This window comes from Micropterus dolomieu, linkage group LG12, assembly GCF_021292245.1.
Source record: "Micropterus dolomieu isolate WLL.071019.BEF.003 ecotype Adirondacks linkage group LG12, ASM2129224v1, whole genome shotgun sequence".
In the NCBI taxonomy this organism is placed as follows: domain Eukaryota; kingdom Metazoa; phylum Chordata; class Actinopteri; order Centrarchiformes; family Centrarchidae; genus Micropterus; species Micropterus dolomieu.
The window spans coordinates 22,795,454-22,817,455 of NC_060161.1; the positions used below are offsets into that span (position 1 = coordinate 22,795,454).

The 22,002-nt window shown below is 42.2% G+C and overlaps 1 protein-coding gene across 3 annotated transcripts in view; it reads left to right on the forward strand.

The window, feature by feature from the left end:
- svep1 (sushi, von Willebrand factor type A, EGF and pentraxin domain containing 1) overlaps nt 1-21,987 on the forward strand; it is a 92,767-nt gene extending 70,780 nt beyond the window's left edge. For 2 of the 3 annotated variants that reach the window (XM_046064337.1, XM_046064336.1), the window contains 19 exons: nt 69-242; nt 339-458; nt 572-748; nt 5,064-5,148; nt 5,270-5,461; nt 5,988-6,155; nt 6,674-7,346; nt 7,915-10,643; nt 10,999-11,233; nt 11,608-11,763; nt 12,412-12,475; nt 12,885-13,058; nt 13,169-13,345; nt 15,213-15,395; nt 17,032-17,202; nt 18,330-18,425; nt 19,549-19,644; nt 21,129-21,222; nt 21,677-21,987. In XM_046064337.1, the coding sequence (XP_045920293.1) occupies nt 69-242; nt 339-458; nt 572-748; nt 5,064-5,148; nt 5,270-5,461; nt 5,988-6,155; nt 6,674-7,346; nt 7,915-10,643; nt 10,999-11,233; nt 11,608-11,763; nt 12,412-12,475; nt 12,885-13,058; nt 13,169-13,345; nt 15,213-15,395; nt 17,032-17,202; nt 18,330-18,425; nt 19,549-19,644; nt 21,129-21,222; nt 21,677-21,707 (5,795 nt within the window). In that variant the 3' untranslated portion in view covers nt 21,708-21,987. The remainder of the gene's footprint in view (nt 1-68; nt 243-338; nt 459-571; nt 749-5,063; nt 5,149-5,269; nt 5,462-5,987; nt 6,156-6,673; nt 7,347-7,914; nt 10,644-10,998; nt 11,234-11,607; nt 11,764-12,411; nt 12,476-12,884; nt 13,059-13,168; nt 13,346-15,212; nt 15,396-17,031; nt 17,203-18,329; nt 18,426-19,548; nt 19,645-21,128; nt 21,223-21,676) is intronic. The other variant, XM_046064338.1, reaches the window with a different exon arrangement.
- Nucleotides 21,988-22,002: the final 15 nt, after the last annotated feature.

The following is a 22,002-nucleotide window of genomic DNA, read 5'->3' on the forward strand; positions in this document are numbered from 1 at the left end:
CTATAGGTAGCGAGCCTGTGGGAGTTAGATCCTTGATAGTATTCCTCTGTCCTCTGTGTGTGTAACAGGAGTGTCCTGCGGGCCACCTCGTCCTTTGGAAAATGGCTTGTTTCAGGGGACGGACTTCCTTGCCGGCAGCTCTGTGGTCTATCAGTGTGACGCTGGCTTTTACCTGCTGGGAGACACCAAGGTGCACTGCAGCAACAGTGGGAAGTGGGGAGGAAATCCACCAGCCTGTCTGGGTACTTCATTTGACTTTTTGAATCAGTGACATATGGGAAAAATAATCCTGTTTGGAAGATTGACAAAATATTTGTGTTATGTGCGTTTGTGTTTAGATGTGGATGAGTGTGCTCTGGGATCTGACTGTGATGAACACGCTAGTTGTCAGAACACGGAGGGCTCCTACACCTGCACCTGTGTCCACCCGTATAGTGGAGAGGGAAAAAACTGCACAGGTAACAAGACGCAGCTCCACAAGCAAGCAGTGCTGTTAAACATTTTATACATTGACACATTTTATCTGTCCATATATAAACCTATTTGTTAATTGTGTTTGTGTTCCTGCCAGAGCCAGTGAAGTGTGAGAACCCCGGGTCTCCAGAGTTCGGTCACAGAGACGGCAGCAACTTTCTGATGGGCGGTGAGGTTGTCTTTGGCTGTCAGGACGGCTATGAGCTTATAGGCTCGTCTCGCCTCCGCTGCCTAGAGACTGGAAGCTGGGACGATCCAGCCCCATACTGCAGAGGTGAGGGGTTGAGTGGTCATGTCATGCCATCACAGTGGAGACGCTGTACTAAGAATCATATTCTGAAGTCAGCTAAATGTTGGGCTTTTAATTAAATAACTGAAATTTAAAAATGTATCCTCACTATATTTAGGTTGCATGCACGGCACTTCTTAAGGGATATTTAGCAATGGTGATGAAGTCACACTACAGTAAGTTGTTGAGTTTTAGATTCTATATGTGTTTTTTACCATTAACTTCTGTTGTGGAGTATCTTAGATAAGTACTTTTATAAGATCATGTAAGCAAATATTTAAATATTAAAAAATAACTATGAACTAAAATATTAAACATTAAAAAGCAACCCATCTAAGCCAGTTTTACAGCCTTTCCAAACCAGCTTAATTTTTATAACCTCCCACCACAAGAGGGGGCCATTTTCCTTCTTCAGAAAATGGAAGGAAAAGTAAGTGTAACCAGAGTTTAATGAGGTTAAGGCTGTTGATAGACATTATATAGCCCATGAAAAGACCAAAAACAACAGTGAATTGATCTCACTTAATATTGTCTATGTAGCCAATGTCTGATAGAGCTCATTGCTTATTGCCTTAGTCTCCCAAAAGTATTATTAAAAACACATCAATAAGCCAGAGTGTTAAACATTTGCATGGATTACCTTGAATCACAGTCACTGCCCTGCTGCTGTAAATACATGCTGTAATCTGCAGATGTAAATATTCCCCAACCAAAAAAACTTCAGTAGCGGCCGTATTAGGAAAATACTTAATTTGTCATCATGGTTGACAAATGGGCTTGTGGCTGAGGGCCTCAGTCAGGGGAGTTGATGACAATAAGAAAACTTCAGAATATCGCATTATCCTTTACATATGTTAAAGATACAGCACTTGATATACATTTTATTCATGTGTCATGTTTGGGGTTTATGAGTATTTCTCAGCCGAATCAGTAGTCCTAGTGGTCTGAGTGGTCACATTAACCACGTTCCCCTCATGTGTGGGAAAGGTGCTGTGTGGTTTTTGGTGTGACCGCAGTCAGAATGCATTTAAACATTTTGATTCCCTGTTATACATAAAGCTTTTGCATTCATAACACTCACAGTTGGTATAATTTTTTATTTGTTTCATGCGTTCCACCACTGGGTTTTGCTTACAATCTTCCACTAAAGAGAGTTTCATCTAAAACGTAACATGAATATTACAGGTTGATGTCAGGCTAACATGAAACACAGATACACTCACATAAACAAGAAATAAATGTAATAATAATAATAATAATGATGTTATAAATGTACAATCACACCTAAACACATCTTATTGACCAGCTCAGTGAACAACCTCAGTGGGAATGGATTCATTAGTATTGGAGCCATTGAAGTACTGTAGTTATTCTATATGAGTTTCCTCATCAAAGTATTCAGCTGCTAAGAGCCAGTAGGATCTGAGCAACACACAAATGAAACTACACAGATATAATCACAGTCTTTTATTTTTATGCAAATAGCAGGAGCACTGATACCCTTCAGGTAAACACACACAAGCTCACTCTTGTGGATGAGATATTGTGGATGCATGGACACACATACACAGGCAAATAGTACAGACACAAATACACACGCATGTACACTTTACAAACACACATTATGCAACGTGCCCGACCCACGGAGCACTGAAGGGGTGATTAAATATGCAGCTGTCTTTTTGTCTTCCACTATGCAGCAGGCTGAAAGGCCTGACCACTGCAGCACCTCCATTGGCTCTGAGCCACATTCTTGCTCATAGTGAAAGGGGAACTGACCTACTCAGCACCTGCAGACTGTGCCAATTTGTTACGTTGACTCAGTTAAAAGTGGAACTCTGTATGTCATCTGAAACGCAGGAGGCACCTGCATGATGTTCTCTGCCAAAATCAAAACAGCTGAATTTGATTTTGATTTTTTCCCCCTGTGTGTTACAAACAACAGAAACAAAAGATAAATAAATTATTAAAGTTAAAATATAAAAGTTACAGTGCAGTGTACAATCAGGGTTAAAAGACTTAAATGGAAAATAAAAACAGGCTGAGGGGTTGAGCAAATAACTGAGTTACAATTATTTTGAAAAGAGAATAAACAGAGAAGTACACTTAATCTACTCTCTCTAGCTAGTCTGTACTCGGTTCCATAGCAATCTTTGGGTCCACTGAAACTCCAAAAACCCTCGGACACCACAGAGAAACCAGGACATGTCTGTCCGCAGGCCACTTTGATCCAGTTATACTCTTGACCCACTTGCGCGTTCACAGGTGGACAGAGGTTCCTGCAAATCACTCAGGTGTGAGATTTAAGACAACTTCCTTCACTCTGTTCAATCTCACTCTCATTATCTTTTCACTCAGTTACCTACTCATTTCTCACCGTGTAAATATTTTCTTAAAAGCAATGGTAAAAAGCTAAAAACAAAGAAAAGGAAAACAGGACAGTAAAAGTAACAGTGCAGTGTAAGTTATCAATCTACTAGTTAAAGACAGTGGTAAAAAGAAAAATCTTAAATATTTAATTAAAAGCTAGGGTAAAAAGAAAAGTCTTCAGTCTTAATTAAAAAGAACTGACAGTTTCAGCAGACCTGCAGTTATCTGGGAGTTTGTTCCAGATATACGGAGCATAATAACTGAACGCTGCTTCTCCTTGTTTAGATTTGACTCTGGGTACAGAAGGCAAACCTGCCCCAGACGACCTGAGAGGTCTGGATGGTTCATAACGAAGCAGAAGATCAGAAATGTATTTTGTCCCTAAACCACTTAGTGCTTTATAAACTAAACAGCAGGATTTTGAAATCAATTCTTTGACAGACAGGAAGCCAGTGTAAAGACCTCAGAACTGGAGTGATGTGATCCACCTTTTTGGTCTTAGTGAGGACTCGAGCAGCAGCGTTCTGAATCAGCTGCAGCTGTCTGATGGATTTCTTAGGGAGCCCTGTAAGGACACTGTTACAGTAGTCGAGTCAACTGAAGATAAATGCATGGATACGTTTTTCCAGGTCTTGCTGAGACATAAGTCCTTTAATCCTTGATATATTCTTCAGTTGATAGTAGGCTGACTTTGTAATTGTCTTAATGTGGTGTAATCTGAGTATTTAAAATATAACATGATGGGGATATATGACTGGTAGACAGACTGGTGCCAAACAGTACCTGACCGTGTGTCGCCATAAGGAGTGGTAGCTTGTGTAAGCAGTTAAAGCAGTATAATGTCTCTGTGGTTCTGAAGGGAGCTTTCGAAAGTCTGAGGTGAATGTCTGGGATTGAGACCTATAGCCCCTTTCAGACATGCACTTGTCTGAATAAACAGTCTTTTTACTTTTAGGTAAAAGTCACGACTGCAATCTTACTAAGCTGGACCTAGTAAGATATCTGTATCACTGTTTGATTAATGGTAAACTGCACACAAGTCTAACGTGCAGGGAGAGAGAGATAAATATGTGCCAAAGATCTAAAATAAATTTAATAAAATTAAAATAAATTCACTTTAATAAACTGAAACACCATGAAAATGACTTTTTTAAGAGGTCGAGAAGATTTTTCTCAAATCAGTCTATAAAAACTATTTCCCTGTTGCAAAGTTTCAAAAGAAACATTTTACAACCACAGTAACGGTCTCTCACGATATTTTCATTTCTTATTCATGTCAACTGCAAGGATGAATAAATTAACATCCAGTGAAACGCTACGTGCAGCATGTGAGCGAACAGTAATTAAACGAGAGTCCCAACTAAACATCCTGTCATTCAGTCTTTGTGCGTGTCGGACTTTACTGTAAACGGGCAGTGGAATATGCTCTATGATAACAAAATGGTGAAATTGATTTGTAGATTCAGTGTGAGAAGGAAGGGCGAGCGTCCCTCGGATTTAAGGAAAACATACCATTTGTTGGATTCATATGAAATATAGGATCTAGTGCTTTTGCAGTCATTGAAAATGTCTAGATATCTTGGTTTCTGCTGGTTCAATTCTATCATTTTTCTTCTTTTTATCTGTCTCTCGGGTGTCCTACATTTTCGTGGAAGTGTAATATCACTGAAGTACCCCTTTGATTAGTGCTCCCCTTGAATTGCTACTTCCTCTCAGTCACAACTCTTTGGCTTCTATCCATTTATATACTTTCTTGTGTGGCGCTTTTATCCTATTAGTGTAAAATGTAATGGGGCATTAATCCTAGACCATGTCTTTGCCAAAATATAATCAATAACATGCATTAGTAAATTTATCTCTACTCCGAGTGTGTAAGATAAAGGTAGCTACTCACAGCTATACTAATCATCTCTTCGATGCTGCACTTTAGCCCTCTCCTGCCCGACACCAACTGTTCCAGAGAACTCCATCATGAAGGGAAACAACTTCACCTGTGGAAGCAAGGTGACTTTCAGGTATCATTTGCATCCCCTGAAACACCAATGTGTAATGATAACAGTAGGGAATATTACAAAAGGTGTTTACAAATGTTGTTGTTAACCTCTTTGTGTCTCGCTTGGTTTTTATTCTCCTCAGCTGTATGAAGGGCTTCCTGCCTCAGGTCCCCTATGAGTTCCATTGTCTCGCCAGTCTGCGGTGGAGCGGTACACCACCTGCCTGTCACCCAGTGACCTGCGGGGGGCCTCCAACTGTCCAGAACGCCGACTACACCCTCAACACAAACACATACAGGTCCACCGTCACATATACCTGTGCTGAGGGATACAGGTATGGATAAAGGACCACCAGCTGCACTGTTCTTTATGCCTTTTGGTGATGTTTGATGAGTTGATTGCATAAATGCTAATTTTGTCGATAATTTTAATTACTTTGATTAGATTTATTGCAATTTTTTGTGACTGCTGAATAGTATGAAGTTGACATTAAGCTGAAGTAACAATAAAATTGACTCTATGTGCTGTAAAGAAACAACAGCACCAACTAATTTACAGATGCACAGGAGCTAAATTTAGCAACAAGCCAGTGAAATCTTCAAAAAATGTGAATAACCTACATAATTTCTCTTGAAATAAGTCCTACTTATTTTAAGTCTTTGTAGACTCAGGTAAATCTGTTTCAGTTACGTCAGCACAATGCAGTTGCAACCTCCAAAGACATTATGAACTCTGTATGACTTTGTATGTCATCATCAGTTGTGATTTATTTGTTTTCACAAGTAGCCCTCTATGAATCTCTCTGACACTGTAATTGCAGTAGAGCGAGTGTGTAAACTAAGTTGTGTGTTGGTGCGAAGACCACAGGGCTCCATGCAAGTGGTTTGTGAAGCAACAGGGGAGTGGAGCGGGCCTGTCCCCCGCTGTGTGACCGTCCTGTGCAGCGAGCCTCCGGCCCTGAGTGACGCCGTGATCGTAGGAGAGAACTATGAACTGGGAAACAAGGTGCACTATGTCTGCAAAGAAGGGTAAATGTGGTTGAAGTCTATTGTTATGTTTTCTCAATTGAAATTCAAGCATGTTGAAACTACGGAGATATATTTGTTAAGGCCCGTGGGGAAATTTGGCTTCTGCATTTGAGCCCTCTTTCTTCACTGTAGCCACCATGGGTACAACAGCGATACAGTCATTAATTATAGTAAAAGAAATATAGTATATATGTTTAATAAAGAGTCTCTACAAAACATCTCCTATATAACACGGAAACTAAGTACAGAAGTGATAAGTTCCATGCTTGCCTCAAATGTTGATGATTCAACCAGTTTGACCTGTTAAAAGATCTATGCATGATCATTACTTTGTCTGATTAACGTTGCGTAACAGTGAGTCTAGAGGGCAAAGTTTTTAATGACTGGAAATATGTCAGTAACCAATCAAACTTACTGATGTTACATTTGCTGCAGGCAAAGGCGACATTCTGATATCTGATTATGTTGAGGCGTGATTTATTTATCTTTTTGCTAATCTCTTTTGGCCTTCTTCACAGCTACACTCTGATTGGCCCAGAGACCAGAGAATGTCTGCCAAGTGGCCAATGGAGTGACAGCTCCGCCCAGTGCGTCCCCCGCTCCTGCGGCCCCCCGCCCGACATCGACCACGCCGAGCCCTACGAGAGCCACCAGCTGTTCGGAGACACTGCTAACTACTACTGCACTGACGGATACACTGCTGGCAACAACTCTAAGATGGTGTGTAACGCTCAGGGTGTGTGGGCGCCCCCTGATGGCATGGAGGCCCCTCACTGCATCGCAAACTTCTGCCTACGTCCGCCTGAGCTACCCCATGCAATTTTAGATTCGGTCAGCAAAGCCAAATACGCCAGCAACACTGAAGTGACCTATAAATGTGAGGAGGGGTTCATGCTCAACACCGTAGCCACACTGAGGTGTCTGATGGGAGGAGAGTGGGAGCCTTCGCCGTACGATATCAGCTGTGTGCCGGTGAGGTGTTCCAGGCCTGAGAGCATTGATCGGGGCTATGTGATCGGGACAAACTATAGCTTTGGAGCTGTGGTGGCGTACACCTGCGTAAAAGGCTTCCTAATCCGAGGTGAGAAGAGGAGGACCTGCAAGGCCAATGGAGAGTGGGGAGGAGCTCTGCCTACCTGTGTACCTGTGTCCTGCCCCCAACCTCCTTCCCTCAAGAATGGCCAAATCCATGTGAGCCACAAACACCCGAATTCACACACACTGTAAACATGTGTCCTTGTTATGATAAAAAGTAAATAACAAAACAGAGGGGGAGTACATCATGCTTGCTTATACATTTATAAATTTAGGATCTTTTTAATCAACGCTCAGATTATCAAATGATGTTGTGTTTTTGTTGTGCCTTTCTATACTTTATACCAGCGCCTTCTTAAAGGTACATCATCTTTGGAGTTTAAAATATGAATTAATATCATCAACAATAATACAGACAATATACAGAGATGATCGCATTACAAGTGAAAAGAGGGAATCAACATACAAAGTTCAGCTTGCAATCTGTATAATATTAAGTAAACAAAATAGTATGTTATCATATGGAGTAAGAAGTTTCTCTATAGAAGTCTGGGAACTAATTTCTAGGAACTTGCTAGAAATTGTTGGTAAGCTGCAGATGTGTAAAATTAAGTCTTACTTTCTTCATCCTGTAAAAAAAACACTTTTCATATTTCATCACTTGGTTACATGAGTGATTGTAAATATATTAAATAAATGTATCACTCTGTTTATTCTCCTATAGAGCAGAGGTCGAGTCACCTTCAACAGCAGGGTGACATACACCTGTGATGAAGGATACAGACTGATTGGTCGTCCAGAGCGAGTTTGCCAAGCCAACCACCAGTGGTCCAACAACGACCCTCCCAGCTGTGTCCTTTTGACCTGTGACCCTCCTCCCGACATCGTCCATGGACACTACACAGGGTCGGATTTCCAGGTGGGCCGAAAAGTGCAGTATGTCTGTGATGAGGGTTACGAGCTGGCCGGGGATGCCACCTGGACCTGTCTGAAGTACGGAAAGTGGGATAAGACGAGGCGTCCACGCTGCTCGCCAGTGCAGTGTCCAGAGCCGCTGCTGGAGGAGAACCACCTGGTCCTGAAGGGCCTGGACTCTGAATCTGGAACAGTGGAATTATCCTGCGAAGATGGCTACGTCCTCGAGGGGGCCCGGATCCTCCGCTGTACCCCATCACAGGAGTGGAACGACACTTTTCCAGTGTGTAAGCAGGTGTTTTGCGGCCCACCGCCTGAAGTCTCATTTGGTGGCCCTTACTCGTCCTCTACCCCTTTCCCTTTCAGCTCCGTGGTGAGCTACACGTGCATGGATGGCTTTACTTTAAGAAAAGAAGGCTCTGTGTCCTGTCTAGCCAGCGGACAGTGGAGCAGTCCTTACCCAGAGTGTATCCCAGTTGAATGTCCTCAGCCTGTGGAGATTTCTAATGGTATCGTTGATGTCCAGGGTCTGATGTACCTCAGCAAAGCCCTGTACAGCTGTAAGACTGGATATAATTTAGTGGGAAACTCTACTATCCTCTGTGGAGAGAAGGGACTCTGGATTGGAGGGGTACCTTCTTGCCGCCCGATTGAATGCTCAATCCCTAAACAGATAGCAAATGGAAAAGTAGTTTATACAAAACTCCAGTTTGGTCACACTGTTACCTACTCATGCCGTCGTGGTTATCGTCTTCAAGGCCCAGAGACTCTGGTGTGCCAGGCCAGTGGGGAGTGGGATATTGAGCCACCTGCTTGTGTGCAGATATCTTGCACCCCACCCCAACCAATTGACAGCGGATTCGTAGAGGGCCAGGATCACAGTTTCGGTGTCACTATTTTCTACAGCTGCTTACCTGGCTTCCAGCTAGTCGGCCAGGACCATCTGACCTGTGAGGAGTTTGGCTGGTCTAGTTCTGTTCCGGTCTGTGTGCCCTCGGACTGCGGCCTGCCTCCTCACATTGACTTTGGGGAATATATAAGGGTGACGCCACTGGGCGGAGGCTCTGATACTGCTTCTAAAGACACTGGATCATTAGCCTCACCTATGGACTTGAGCTTCCTTCATGGGACGTTTATTGAGTACCGTTGTCACAAAGGTTATGACATCACAAGCCCCACCAGGTTGGTGTGTCAGGAGGACGGAGGCTGGAATGGGACGGCCCCGTCATGCGTCCCAGCAGAGTGTGAAACACCACCCAGTCCAGAGCACGGCTGGGTGAATGTGACTGATACCTCCCTCGGCAGTATGGTCAGGTATACTTGTGAGGAAGGATTTGAGCTGCAGGGCGAGCCTGTGAGGCAGTGTGTATCAGGTCGACTGTGGACTAATGACGCCCCAGTTTGTCGGCCTGTTTCTTGTGGTGACCCAGGCGCTATTGCTAATGGCACAGCTCTCGGAGGTGCTTTTGTGTATCCTGAGGTCCTGCGCTATGAGTGTATTCCTGGATTTGTCCTAAAGGGTAGGGACACTATCGCCTGCAAGGCAGATGGAAAGTGGAATGGGCAGAAGCCTTGGTGTGAGCCTGTATCTTGTGGTCCTCCTAAAGTCCCCGGTGATATCACTTTTAAAGGAGACGAGTACAAATATAATAACGAGGTAGAACTGAGCTGTCAGACTGGTTTCCTCTTACAAGGGAAATCTGTCAGCGTTTGCCAGGCTGATGGCACCTGGAGCCATGAGTCTCCTACCTGTGTACCTGCCAAGTGTGGCAAACCCTCACCAATACCCAATGGGCGTGTGTTGGGGTCAGAGTTTGGCTTCAACAGCAAGGTAAAGTATGAATGTGATGAGGGATACACACTTAATGGAGATCCCACACAGATTTGTCAGTCAGATGGACTTTGGGACAAACCTGCACCACGCTGTGATATCATAAGTTGTGATCCACCTGAGGACATCAGTCACGGCTTCCTGAACGGCTCCAGCTTCGACTACGATGACATTGTGGAGTATGTCTGCTTTGATGGCTACGAGATAGTTGGAGATCCCATCCTGCGGTGCTCCGCTCAGGGCTTCTGGGTGGGCACTGTGCCTCAGTGTCGGCCCTGCGTCTGTGCCCTCCCCGTGGTAAAATTCGGGGTGGTTCTTGGTCGCGACCGTGCCTGCGGAGACCAAGTGCACTTCCAATGTGACGACGGCTACAAGCTGCTGGGTCCTTCTCAGGCGGTGTGTGAGAAGGGGGGGGTGTGGAGCCCTGGCGTGCCTTTGTGTAGCCGGGGGAGGTGCAACGCCGCCCCGCCTACAGTCCCTAACACTGTCCTGCAGGGTGGCGTTAGCACCTTCTCCGACACAGTTATTTACAGGTGTCGGCCTGGCTACCAGCCAAAGGGGTATCCACACCTCTCCTGTGGAAGAGACGGCAGGTGGGGGGAACCCAGAATCAGCTGTGAGCCTGTGAGTTGTGGAATACCTCCAACTGTCGCCCACGCTCAGGTGGTGGGAGACACCTTCACCTTCCCAAACCAAGTTACATACAGGTAAATACTTAGCACTTATTACTGTAATTCGTGTTAAAATCTTATTTTTCTGGCATTTCTGATGGACATTAGCCCCCACATTGCCTGTGCCTTGTCCCAGTAAGTTTGTGGGACCAGGTGAAACTTTAGCATATTACATTGTCTGTGTACTTGCTGTGTATCGCCTGACCTCCATCTTGTTTTTTAGAAACCTGTATGTCTGGAAAAAAAGACATGTTTGTTTGTCTGCTTTGTGTATTTATTTTACTTATTTAGGAGCCATTTCAAAGACTAATACAGTTAGATTTTTCCATATCTGTTTTTCTCGAGAATGTCTCCTCTATACTTTCTTAATTTTCTACCTCTTGCTCTCCAGGTGTGAGGACGGGTACAAATTAGCCACACAGTCAGCCTCTCTCTCCTGCCAGAGTGACGGCACCTGGTCCAAACACAGCATTCGGTGCCGCCCCACCCCCTGCCTGCTACCCACCAACTTCTCCGTCCCCCATGTGTTAATCACAGGGAAGGAGTTTACTCCTGTCGGAGGCACCATCACCCTCTCCTGCACTCCTGGTCTCCTCCTGCAGGGGCCAGCATTAGCTGAGTGTCAGGTAGGAAAGATTTTGGTCATTAATTTTTGTCTAAGTCTCTTTGAGTCTTAGTCTTAATGTGAATGCCTGGTTGAATAATGGTTAACACTACGTTCTTGGTCACGCTATGTGCAAAGATGATGTGACCTCCTTTCTTAATTAACATTTTTGACAATTAAACCCTGGCTAGAGATTTAGAGAAGTTCGGATGTGAAACAGACAGTTTCCGCCTGTTTGTTGTTATAGAGGGACCATAGTTTTTAAAATGTTGAATTTTATTGAAATTTCTCTCTACAGAGGCAGCAATTGACAAATATCTCTCTTTTCCACTGAAAATGTCAATTAGAAACCACAAATAACATAGTGCTTTCCTATCTGTTTTATTGTGTGACAAGCCGGGTGGAGGTTGGGCGCCAAGCATCTCTTCAGTTTCCTGTGAGCCTGTAGTTTGTGAGAAACCACCTCCGATTTCTCACGGTGTCACAGAGGGGGACAGCTACACCTATGGAGACTTTGTCATGTACTCATGCCTCCCAGGGTTTGACATGAAGGTATGGCGCATCAGGCCAAGTCTCCTTCTGTAGAGTTTAGTAGTTTAGCAGCTAAGATTAGAAAACATGGGTTTATGAATTACCTCATCTGAAAACATACACAAAAACAAAATCAAAAAGCACAGCTGTATCAGAAAACACCCATAACAATGCATCTTTACCAAGTTTTTTAACTCCTAAAATGTGTAATTTGTGTGGGATGGTGACCACTCTTCTCCTATAATACAACAGAGGGCTTTATGTCCTCTCCTGCACTGTGCTTTTAAACTGCAGACTGTCCAGACTAAGCTAATGGCTAACAATCAGATTACAGAAAATCACATGACTTCTCTTTAGCAATGAGTAGTGTGTAGTTACAGAGAAAACATAAGGAGCTGAGTCACTCCATTCCTGATATCTATCCCACTGATATGCTAGCCTCATCAATTTGAATAACCGCCACAATGAGTGCCTTCAGCCTTATTACACTGAAGACACACATACAGAGAGGACAAACTGCTGACTCATTGTCTTAAAAAATCTATCATATATCTTGATTGTATCATGTTTCTTGATATTGCTACAGATCAATATAGGGTAGAGTACACTTTGCTGTGTTTGGGTGATCTGCTTTTCTTGTAGCTTTACACTTTGTTCTTCCTGTCACAGGGAGACTCTATCCAGACCTGCCAGGGAGACAGAACATGGAGTGGCACCCAGCCAGTGTGTGTTGGTAGGTTTGTTTACATTTGAGGGGCTGAAGAGGAAACATCTGGGTCAAAAATGCAATCTATTGTTGCAAGTCAGTAAAGGAATGTTTCATGGATGAGTAATTACAGACAACAACACACTGTATGGCAGGTAGACTATGATTAGAGTCAAGTCAGGAGGCAACACCTGAAATTCCATGAGAAAACATCTTTTTTTATTCCTTCCTGTTAGCCAAAAAAAAAGACATCCTTCACAAAGTGTTCACCTATTTGATGTTCGTGTTCCAGGCTCCTGTCGTAAATGTAAAAATTCTCAAAAACAAGTTTGTTTTTATGGTGTAACCTTATACATTTTGTAACCTGTTACATTATACTGTACACACACACAGGCCAACCTCACCACACCCATGATACTGTCTATTGTCTCCTCAGCACAGTCCTGTGGGTCTCCTCCCACTGTAAAAAATGCACAGGTGCAGACAAGTGGAGAGACTCACCTACACAATGCCAGTTATGTATGTAATGCTGGGCTGCAGCTGGTCGGCCCAAAGACTCTCATCTGTCTGGCCAACGGCACGTGGAGCCTGCCAGCTCCTACATGTGAAGGTATGGAGGGTGGCATGAACATGAGCTACATGGTTATTAATATCGTTATTGTTTTTTTATTTCTTCTTCTGAATCATAATTTTATTCACTATAATTTCCTCTCATGTCAGTGGCCAAAGGCTGCGACAGCCCGAAGGAGATGCTGCACGGTAAAGTGCAAGAACATAACCTGAACACAGGGCGCGCAGTGGAGTTCCAGTGTGATAAAGGCTACAACCTGGTGGGAGATCATCTGGTTGTGTGTAGGGGAGGTAGCACCTGGAGCTCCACCTTCCCCACTTGCCAACGTGAGACAACTCTGCACTCCTGCCTACACACTACCAGGCAGTTCCAAAGAAACATACATTGCAAAATACAGGGGAAATTTAACTGATTTCATGTGAATTACCAAATTACCTTCTACCTACCACTGTGTCCTAGCTTGTAAATGTAAATGTTCTGTATTTGTATAGCGCCTTTCTAGTCTTTTCGACCACTCAAAGTGCTTTTACACTACATCTGCATTCACCATTCACTCACATTTATACACTGAGCCTAAGTGCTCAAACAGAAACTAACATTCAAACACATTCATACACTGGCGGAACAGCCACCAGGGGCAATTTGACATGTACCCTGGATGAGCCGGGGATTAACGGGCAACCCGCTCTAACTCCTGAGCCACATTGCAAAATACAGGGGAAATTTAACTGATTTCATGTGAATTACCAAATTACCTTCTACCTACCACTGTGTCCTAGCTTGTAAATGTAAATGTTCTGTATTTGTATAGCGCCTTTCTAGTCTTTTCGACCACTCAAAGTGCTTTTACACTACATCTGCATTCACCATTCACTCACATTTATACACTGAGCCTAAGTGCTCAAACAGAAACTAACATTCAAACACATTCATACACTGGCGGAACAGCCACCAGGGGCAATTTGACATGTACCCTGGATGAGCCGGGGATTAACGGGCAACCCGCTCTAACTCCTGAGCCACATTGCAAAATACAGGGGAAATTTAACTGATTTCATGTGAATTACCAAATTACCTTCTACCTACCACTGTGTCCTAGCTTGTAAATGTAAATGTTCTGTATTTGTATAGCGCCTTTCTAGTCTTTTCGACCACTCAAAGTGCTTTTACACTACATCTGCATTCACCATTCACTCACATTTATACACTGAGCCTAAGTGCTCAAACAGAAACTAACATTCAAACACATTCATACACTGGCGGAACAGCCACCAGGGGCAATTTGACATGTACCCTGGATGAGCCGGGGATTAACGGGCAACCCGCTCTAACTCCTGAGCCACAGCCGCCCCTTGTTTGTCAGGCTTCCTGTTGTGTATGACTTTCTGCTTTCTTTACAGTCTGTTGCAACTGCACAAGAGGAGCAAACACAACCACCACACAAAATTCTTTGCAACACCACTCAGTTTCACAATTTATTTCCCCACATCACTTGTGATAAAATGGGTGAATCAAAGCCCTCTTACTTCTTTCTAAGTAGTTACAGTATGAGTCAGAGACGTTCTGTGGAATAGACGCTTTTTTTTTTTACGTCAGGATATGAAACCTTGGCTTCTCATCTGAGAAACATATACATGCAGCAAAGAAGTTTGTTTGAAAAAACAAACACACATTTCTTTATGTGGACTATTGACACCAAACATATCTTAAGTGATCATGAAAATAGGAACTGCTATATCACATGATGCAATGTTATACAAGCCTGGTAATGAATACTGTCTTTGTGAAACTTTATGTTCCGAGTTGGCAGCAGCTCACCTGTGTGGTAATTTGCTTGTGATGTTGTCTCATTGGATTACATCACATTTTAAAAAGTTTCAAATGTTTGTCTAACCCAATTTACATACAACAATATCACAGTGTAGGCTAACTACTGTATAGTACTGTAACTGTAAAATCTGAAACTTGAATTTAACATTTTACAGGTCATGTAAACTGTCTTGTGTCTCAAATCTAAACATCTTTTATGAAGTATATAGTCAGTAACCGGGCAGGATGTCAGTCATGTTTGCTATTACATATCTGTGGTAAAATAAACTATATAGGCTACTTTTGTATAAAAACAGATACAGTGTGTCTGGATAAAAACCTTAATTAGTCTAAAAAAGAATCTTTCATTTCTGTTCTTTACAGCCAAGTCTTGCCCGGCTCCTCCAGGCTGGAGGGACGACAGCAGTGGGAACCGATCCCAGCAGGAGTTTCATGTTGGACAGTCGGTCCGAGTCACCTGTCCCAAAGGTCAGCAGCTCAAAGGCAGCGGCACTATCACCTGCAGGCCGGACCAGACCTGGAGCCCCATCAGCTCCGTGTGTGAAAGTAGGTGAAATATATAGCATATGCACTTTGGAAAAACTGTTGCATGTTAAGTCGGGTTCTGTTGGAAAATAAATATTACAGGTAAGATAGATGTTAACAACTAAGTACTTAGTTCTTCAAAAAGAAAAGATGTTTATCTTCCGTTGTAAATATTCAAAATATTTATTTCGATCACACTGGCAAATATAGATTTTATTTAAAACAAATTCAAAACCACAGACCTGAGAGATGTGACCACATGATCCATCCATGTTAAACCTGTCCAGTCTTTCAGCTCTCACTAATATTGACAGATATTGGATACACATATATTTATACGTGTTTTATTGATTGGATTTTATGTATTTTCTACTTTATTTTTCACAATTTGAGTTAAAAATATTTTTGTTATTTATTGATAAAATGATAATTTTGAGATATTTGATTTGCAGTGAGGTTTACTGTTCGATATTTACAGCCATCTTCACTGTTCCTGCGATAGTAAAGTGTGTTGTTCAACTGTAAATGATCTTGTCTCAGTATGTGTGTTTGTCCCAACTCTTTCAATTTTGACAGATAACTGCCAACAATATTTTGTTCATTTTATGTGTCTGTGTAAAAAACTGATATATTAATATAGCACTTTTTAAAAACTCTTTCAGGTTTGGTCTCAAAAATCATGAACCAATGATTTACTTATGTTTGGGGAAATCGATCAAATGTAGTTATTAGGATGGAGGAATTGAGTAAAAACTGTGTGTTTGATATTGCACACGTCCGCATGCTCCCCTTGTGCCGAACACGTTTCAACACTTGCATGGCTGTTGGCTTCAATCTGCCTGTTTTTCTCTGTGTTGTTGTCTGGTCTCTCACTAAGCTTTAATCAAAACAAACAGAGCTGCATCAAACACTGTGTTGGTGTCCTTATGCTGGACTAATTAGGGGCACCTCTGCAGCTTCTATGGCAACCTTTGTCAGATGATCCTCTGATCTTTCTTGCTTGCAATTGTCCTGAATATGCAACACCATAGTATTTAGGTTGCTATGGCTTGTTGTTTGTATTTGCATGGTGTTCATTTTCCTATATGCATGTTTGACGTCATCCTTTTACAGTAGTCCTGTTGTGGCCCTGAGGGTTTTTCAAGCCAAACAGCTGAACTATCTGACACATTTGGATATTTTGCATGAAATTCACTGTCTTCACCGGTGATGAGGGATACAGAAAACAGAGATTGATTTCATTCAGTGGATACAGATCTCTTACTCTGCAGAGCGAGATATGAGGAGTAGACAAAATAACAGAAACACCTTACAATACAATATAATAATTTCTGGAAACTCTCATATTCTCACATATTAATATAATAGGCTGCTATTGAACTGTGCTGTAAGGTGTTTCTTTTATTTTGTCCACTCCCTGTAGACTTAGCAACTTTCCTCTTTGCTCATAATGAAGATTGATATGCTCATCTACTTTTTACGCCATCTAGAAAAGGCACCTTTTGTGGCTGTAATACCTGAATTAATTTATTTGACATTTAATTAAAGATGTGAAAAATGGTGAAGGCGGCAGCAGCATGTTAAGGCCAACATTCATTTAGACAAGACACATGTAGTGAGTAACTCGTTGGGTCGTTCCATCTGGGCTGTTGTACAGGGGTGTCCTGTGGCCCCCCCCTCCATGTGGCCAATGGGGTGGTGCGGGGGGCGGTGTTCCAGTTCGGGGACGTGGCAGTGTACTCGTGTTTTGGCGGCTACGCCATGGAGGGCATTGGAAGGAGCAGGTGTTTGGAGAACGGCACCTGGACGCCGCCTCCCACATGCAGAGGTAGAGCGAACACACTACTGTGTTTAACAGAGGGGACTCTCCCAGGACACTTCCTGCTTCACCTGACTTTCCGTTTTGCACATGCTGCTTCTCAGCCTTTTAATCCTGCTCCTGTTCAACAGATACAACTTTCTCTACAGGTTATTAACAGCTCTGTGCCTGCTCTCTCTGGACTCTAATGCCTACTTCTCCTGGGTTTACACCAGTGACATGTGTACAGTATGTGGATGTAGGTGAAGTAGCCAAGAAATTGTTGCTTTTTAGCCTCTTCCTCATTAACAGTTAAGGTTGGGAAAGGATATGGTTCACTTATTCAACCTAAAAAGGCAGCTGCACAACACCCGCTCTACCTTGAGTGATGTCTATGTCTGTGAGAGTCATATACGAGTCCTTTCTAAAGCCATATTTTGTCTTTAAAGTGTAAATTCAGTTCCACAATTAGCACGAGCCTGAGCACGTACAAAACCATAAACTGTGAGCACAACTTAAGAAAAGAGCTGTAATTGGAACAGACCTGTCCTTTAAATGAATATCCAAACAGACCAGTGACATATCATCCTCAGTGAATAGATGTGCAGTGTGTGTAAGATCCATTGTCTTCTCTACACAATTTAGAAAACATGGGTGCAAATAACACATCAGAGAATCGGATCAGTCGGGCTCCATATTCATGAGCTTTCTTCCCTTGCTGCAAATTTAAAGAGGAAAAGAAACCAAAGCCGATCCTCATGCAAAATTAAATTCAAACGGCCTCTCGCGTGTTTTACATATGAAAACAAAGACTGGATCCAGGCTAGCCTGTCCTCAACAGCTGCTGCGACTGTGCACGTGCCTGTCTACACAGAAAAACACATGCAGACACTCTGTTTCTGTTGATGTCCTTTATTAGTTGGTACTAAGGATTTTAATCCACAGTGTGTGAATGCTGCCGTTGTTCTAGTGCATGAGGTTGCATGGCCAAGAGTTGCATCAGATGTTTGGCAGGCTGTGGCTGAGAAATAAACTGTAAAACATGAAAACCTGTAACATTTGTTCTTTGTCTCCTTCATATGAGTACACTCATCTGCTCTATATGAAGTGTGAAAATGTGTTTCTGATATGTTTTGTGTGTGTGTCCTTTCCCTCAGCGCTGTGTTGGCTGCAGTGCCAGAACGGAGGTGTGTGTCAGCGGCCCAACACTTGCTCCTGCCCCGAGGGCTGGATGGGCCGACTCTGTGAGGAGCGTAAGTTAATCATTAATCAATTAATTAATCATTAAATTTCAACACAGTGTCGATACACTCACTCCCAGAACATGATCGTAAGTGTGTTGCAACTCAAATTCAAACAAACCCTCGCTAACACACTGGAATCCAACCAGCTTGCTAAGCGGAATTTAGCAGACAATGGTGCACAAAGAGGGTCAGAGATAATGGACTGAAAGGTTGTTTTCAGCGGAGAAATTTAGAGTTACTGTCATTCATTTTCTGCACTTCAACAAAACACAGTCTGACAGATTACAGTATGTCTCCTCCTCACTCAACACAGCAGTTAAAGGAACAATTAGAATCACCAAAAGATTGGAAACGTCTCTCAGATTTATCTAAATGTCACTGATTAATTTGTCTCCAAGCTCAAGCTGTTCAGATAAGTAATATCAGCCCAAGCATTGATCAAGACTGGGGAAGACTGAAGGGGCACACCAGCTGACCTTAATTTCAGCCTTAATTTATTAAGGTAGTGTAAACTCTCAGGTTCAGGTAAGGTTGCAAAAATATTATTAGTTATTTGTTTACACAAAATTAATGCATTACACTTATAATTACAATAAGCACAAACAGACACAGTGTTAAATGTGTAGTAATACTCTTTAAAGTAACAAACAGTTGGCCTGAGACTGCTGCCGTAGTGCTTAAACAGGTAATCAGTCAACAGAAAGTCAATCAACAATTTTTTACCTTTGTTGGTCAAAACAAGCAGTTTGAAGACTTCCCTTAGGGCTCTGGAAAATTAAAATTACAATTGAACCTTGTTAATTATTATTATTATTTTTTACAATTTACTAATCAATTGATCACAAAAGACCAGGACTTCTTAACTTTACTGAACATTATTGTATTTTACACTTTACACGAACTGGGGCTTTAAAATACAGCTACTGGAGTGACTATACTCTTTGCGCAGCCACTGGTTTGCTTTTTTAAAACTTGAGATGGATCACTGTTTCATCAAGACAAAAAAATGCCTCTCTCTAGTCTGCGGTCACAAACAATTGAATCAAGAGTTTGGGATTTCAACAAAGACAGCGGGGGATTGATTACCTTAAATGATTTCCTATTTTCGCTCCTCTGTCCTCTTCAATAACAGCGATCTGCATCCTGCCGTGCCTGAATGGAGGCCGTTGCGTGGCACCTTACCAGTGCGAGTGTCCCACCGGGTGGACGGGCACGCGCTGTCACAGTGGTGAGTTTATGTGTGAGTCAGTGATGCATGTTTAGGCTGGTGCATAAGTGAGTAAAGGGAATCCTGTAAAGTGAGGGCTTGCTCTCAAGATGCACAATAAACTCATTCACACTGTTAAATAAACCAATAAAAAAGGAAAGGATAGAATCAAAATTCTTTTGTCCACCAAAGTGGAAAGTTTTTTTTTTTTTAAACTAAAACAAAAACGCAGCACAAGAACATACAACACATCAAACAAATATGACAACACAACCCACTGGAATATAAAACATACAACCAACAACACCTTTACTGATTACTTTAATTTTTAAAGAGGTCATATTATGCTTTTTGGCTATTTCCCTTTCCTTTGTTATATATCTTTTTTGTGCATGTCATAGGTTTGCAAAGTGAAAAAGGCCAAAGTCCACCCCAAAGGTACCATCTCCCACAGAAAACACTGCTCTGAGCTGCCTAAATACAGCTCGATTGTAGTCCAGCCTTTACTTTAGTTAACTATCTGTGCCACTATGTAACATGTGCTCACTTAGCGACTAGTCTCTCAAAAATACTGGTGGAGAAACACACTGAGCTGCGGCACACAGTGACAAGTCCTCCGTCTGCTCTCTCCCCTCACCCCCACCCTCCCTACCAAACGTTAGATACCAGTGCACAGTTAAAACATTAGTTTGAAAGATACATTTGTTACAAATTAAAAACTTAAAACTCAAAAGCTCTTGCTGCAGTCAAGGTTGTGAAGCTGGTTCAGGTTGTTCTGCCTGTGTTTGAGGATCATGGATGGCTAAATCAAAGCCACAGTTACGGCTTTGTTTTGGATCACATGATTGGCTAGTAGTCCTTAACTAGGTCCTGCGCATGGGCAGCTCCCAACAAAGATCAAATAGAAGTGAGGCGCTTCACTCGGTAGATAAAACTGTTCAACACACAGGGTGAAAAGAGGAGTTACAGCAGTGTGCACAGTGATATGAAAAATATGGTGTTTTGCCATGTAAACCTGTACTGGTACAACCCCCAAATAAAATTATGAACCTGAAAATGAGCATAAAATTACCACTTTAAAGTATTTAATATACAGATGGACAAACATGATTGTCTCATAGAAGGGCTTTTGCTGCTGAAGCTCTGAGGCTTTGACATGTCTCCCTGAGAGACCCATAAAGAGTGTGTAGAATGTTTGGGGTATGTTATAATACTTTCCTGTGTCACTTTATGAATGAATCTTTTGTTTTATTTTTCATTGCCTACAAATGTACCTTTTTAACTACTACTACGACTGCCATCTTAATTGTTTTTTAGTTTACAGTTTTACTGATGGTTTGTCATAACTGATGGCACAGAGAAGAAAGACTGGTTGAGCACCTAATCATCTGTCTGTCATGACCATGTTTTACAGGTTTTGACCTAAACATCTGTGTGTGTGTGTGTGTGTGTGTGTGTGTGTGTGTGCATGTGTGCGTGCGTGTGCGTGTGTGTCATGTCCACAGCTGTGTGTTCATCACCCTGTCTGAATGGAGGCAGGTGCATCCGTCCCAACAGGTGTCACTGCAGTCAGGGGTGGAATGGACACGACTGCTCCAGGTGATTTAGAGACAACAACAAAAGTTTTCCAAAAATGCTGAGAAACTTTCCTGGGATAGAGATAGATTGTTTCAGACACGTAAATAAATAGATGATATTTAATGAATAGTTACAGTGACATGATAGAGTAAGGAGAATATCTTTTTCACATCAGTGTAAAATAGATTGCTATGTGTAGGTAGATATGCATATAACAGTAGAGTAAGTGTAGAAATTGCCACTATTATAAAATTATTTCCAACTGAACAACTATTGTAACCACATAAAGATGAGCAGTGTATTTTTACAAAGTTTAAAGAGCCAGTGTTTTGAAATGACTTTCTCTAGCAACAGAGGAAAAGACTGTAAATCTGTAGCACAAATGACCCTTCAGTTTTCAGGTTGAATTGAATTCCTCAAGGGTGTTTGCACTCAGCCTTGATGCACGGTTTTCCCTTCTTACTTCTCTTGGCAGGAAAAGGAAATCGGGATACTATCACTTCTAAAGGCTCCACTCAGCTCCACGTGAATCGTCTTATGAAGGGAATTCTTGTATAGTTAACTGACACACTTGTAAACCATTCATTCTCATCTCTCTGCAAAAGGCAACGCAAGATCCATTTTGTAAAATAAAGCTGTATTTTTTCATATAGAGAATCAACAGTATTAAACATATGCTGCTATATACTTGTACGATGTGTAAAAAAAAAAACTATTGATGTGATTGTCCAATGTATATGTGTAAACTATTCTCACATTTTTATTAAAGCATAAAATACCATTAAATGCTCTTTTGATCAG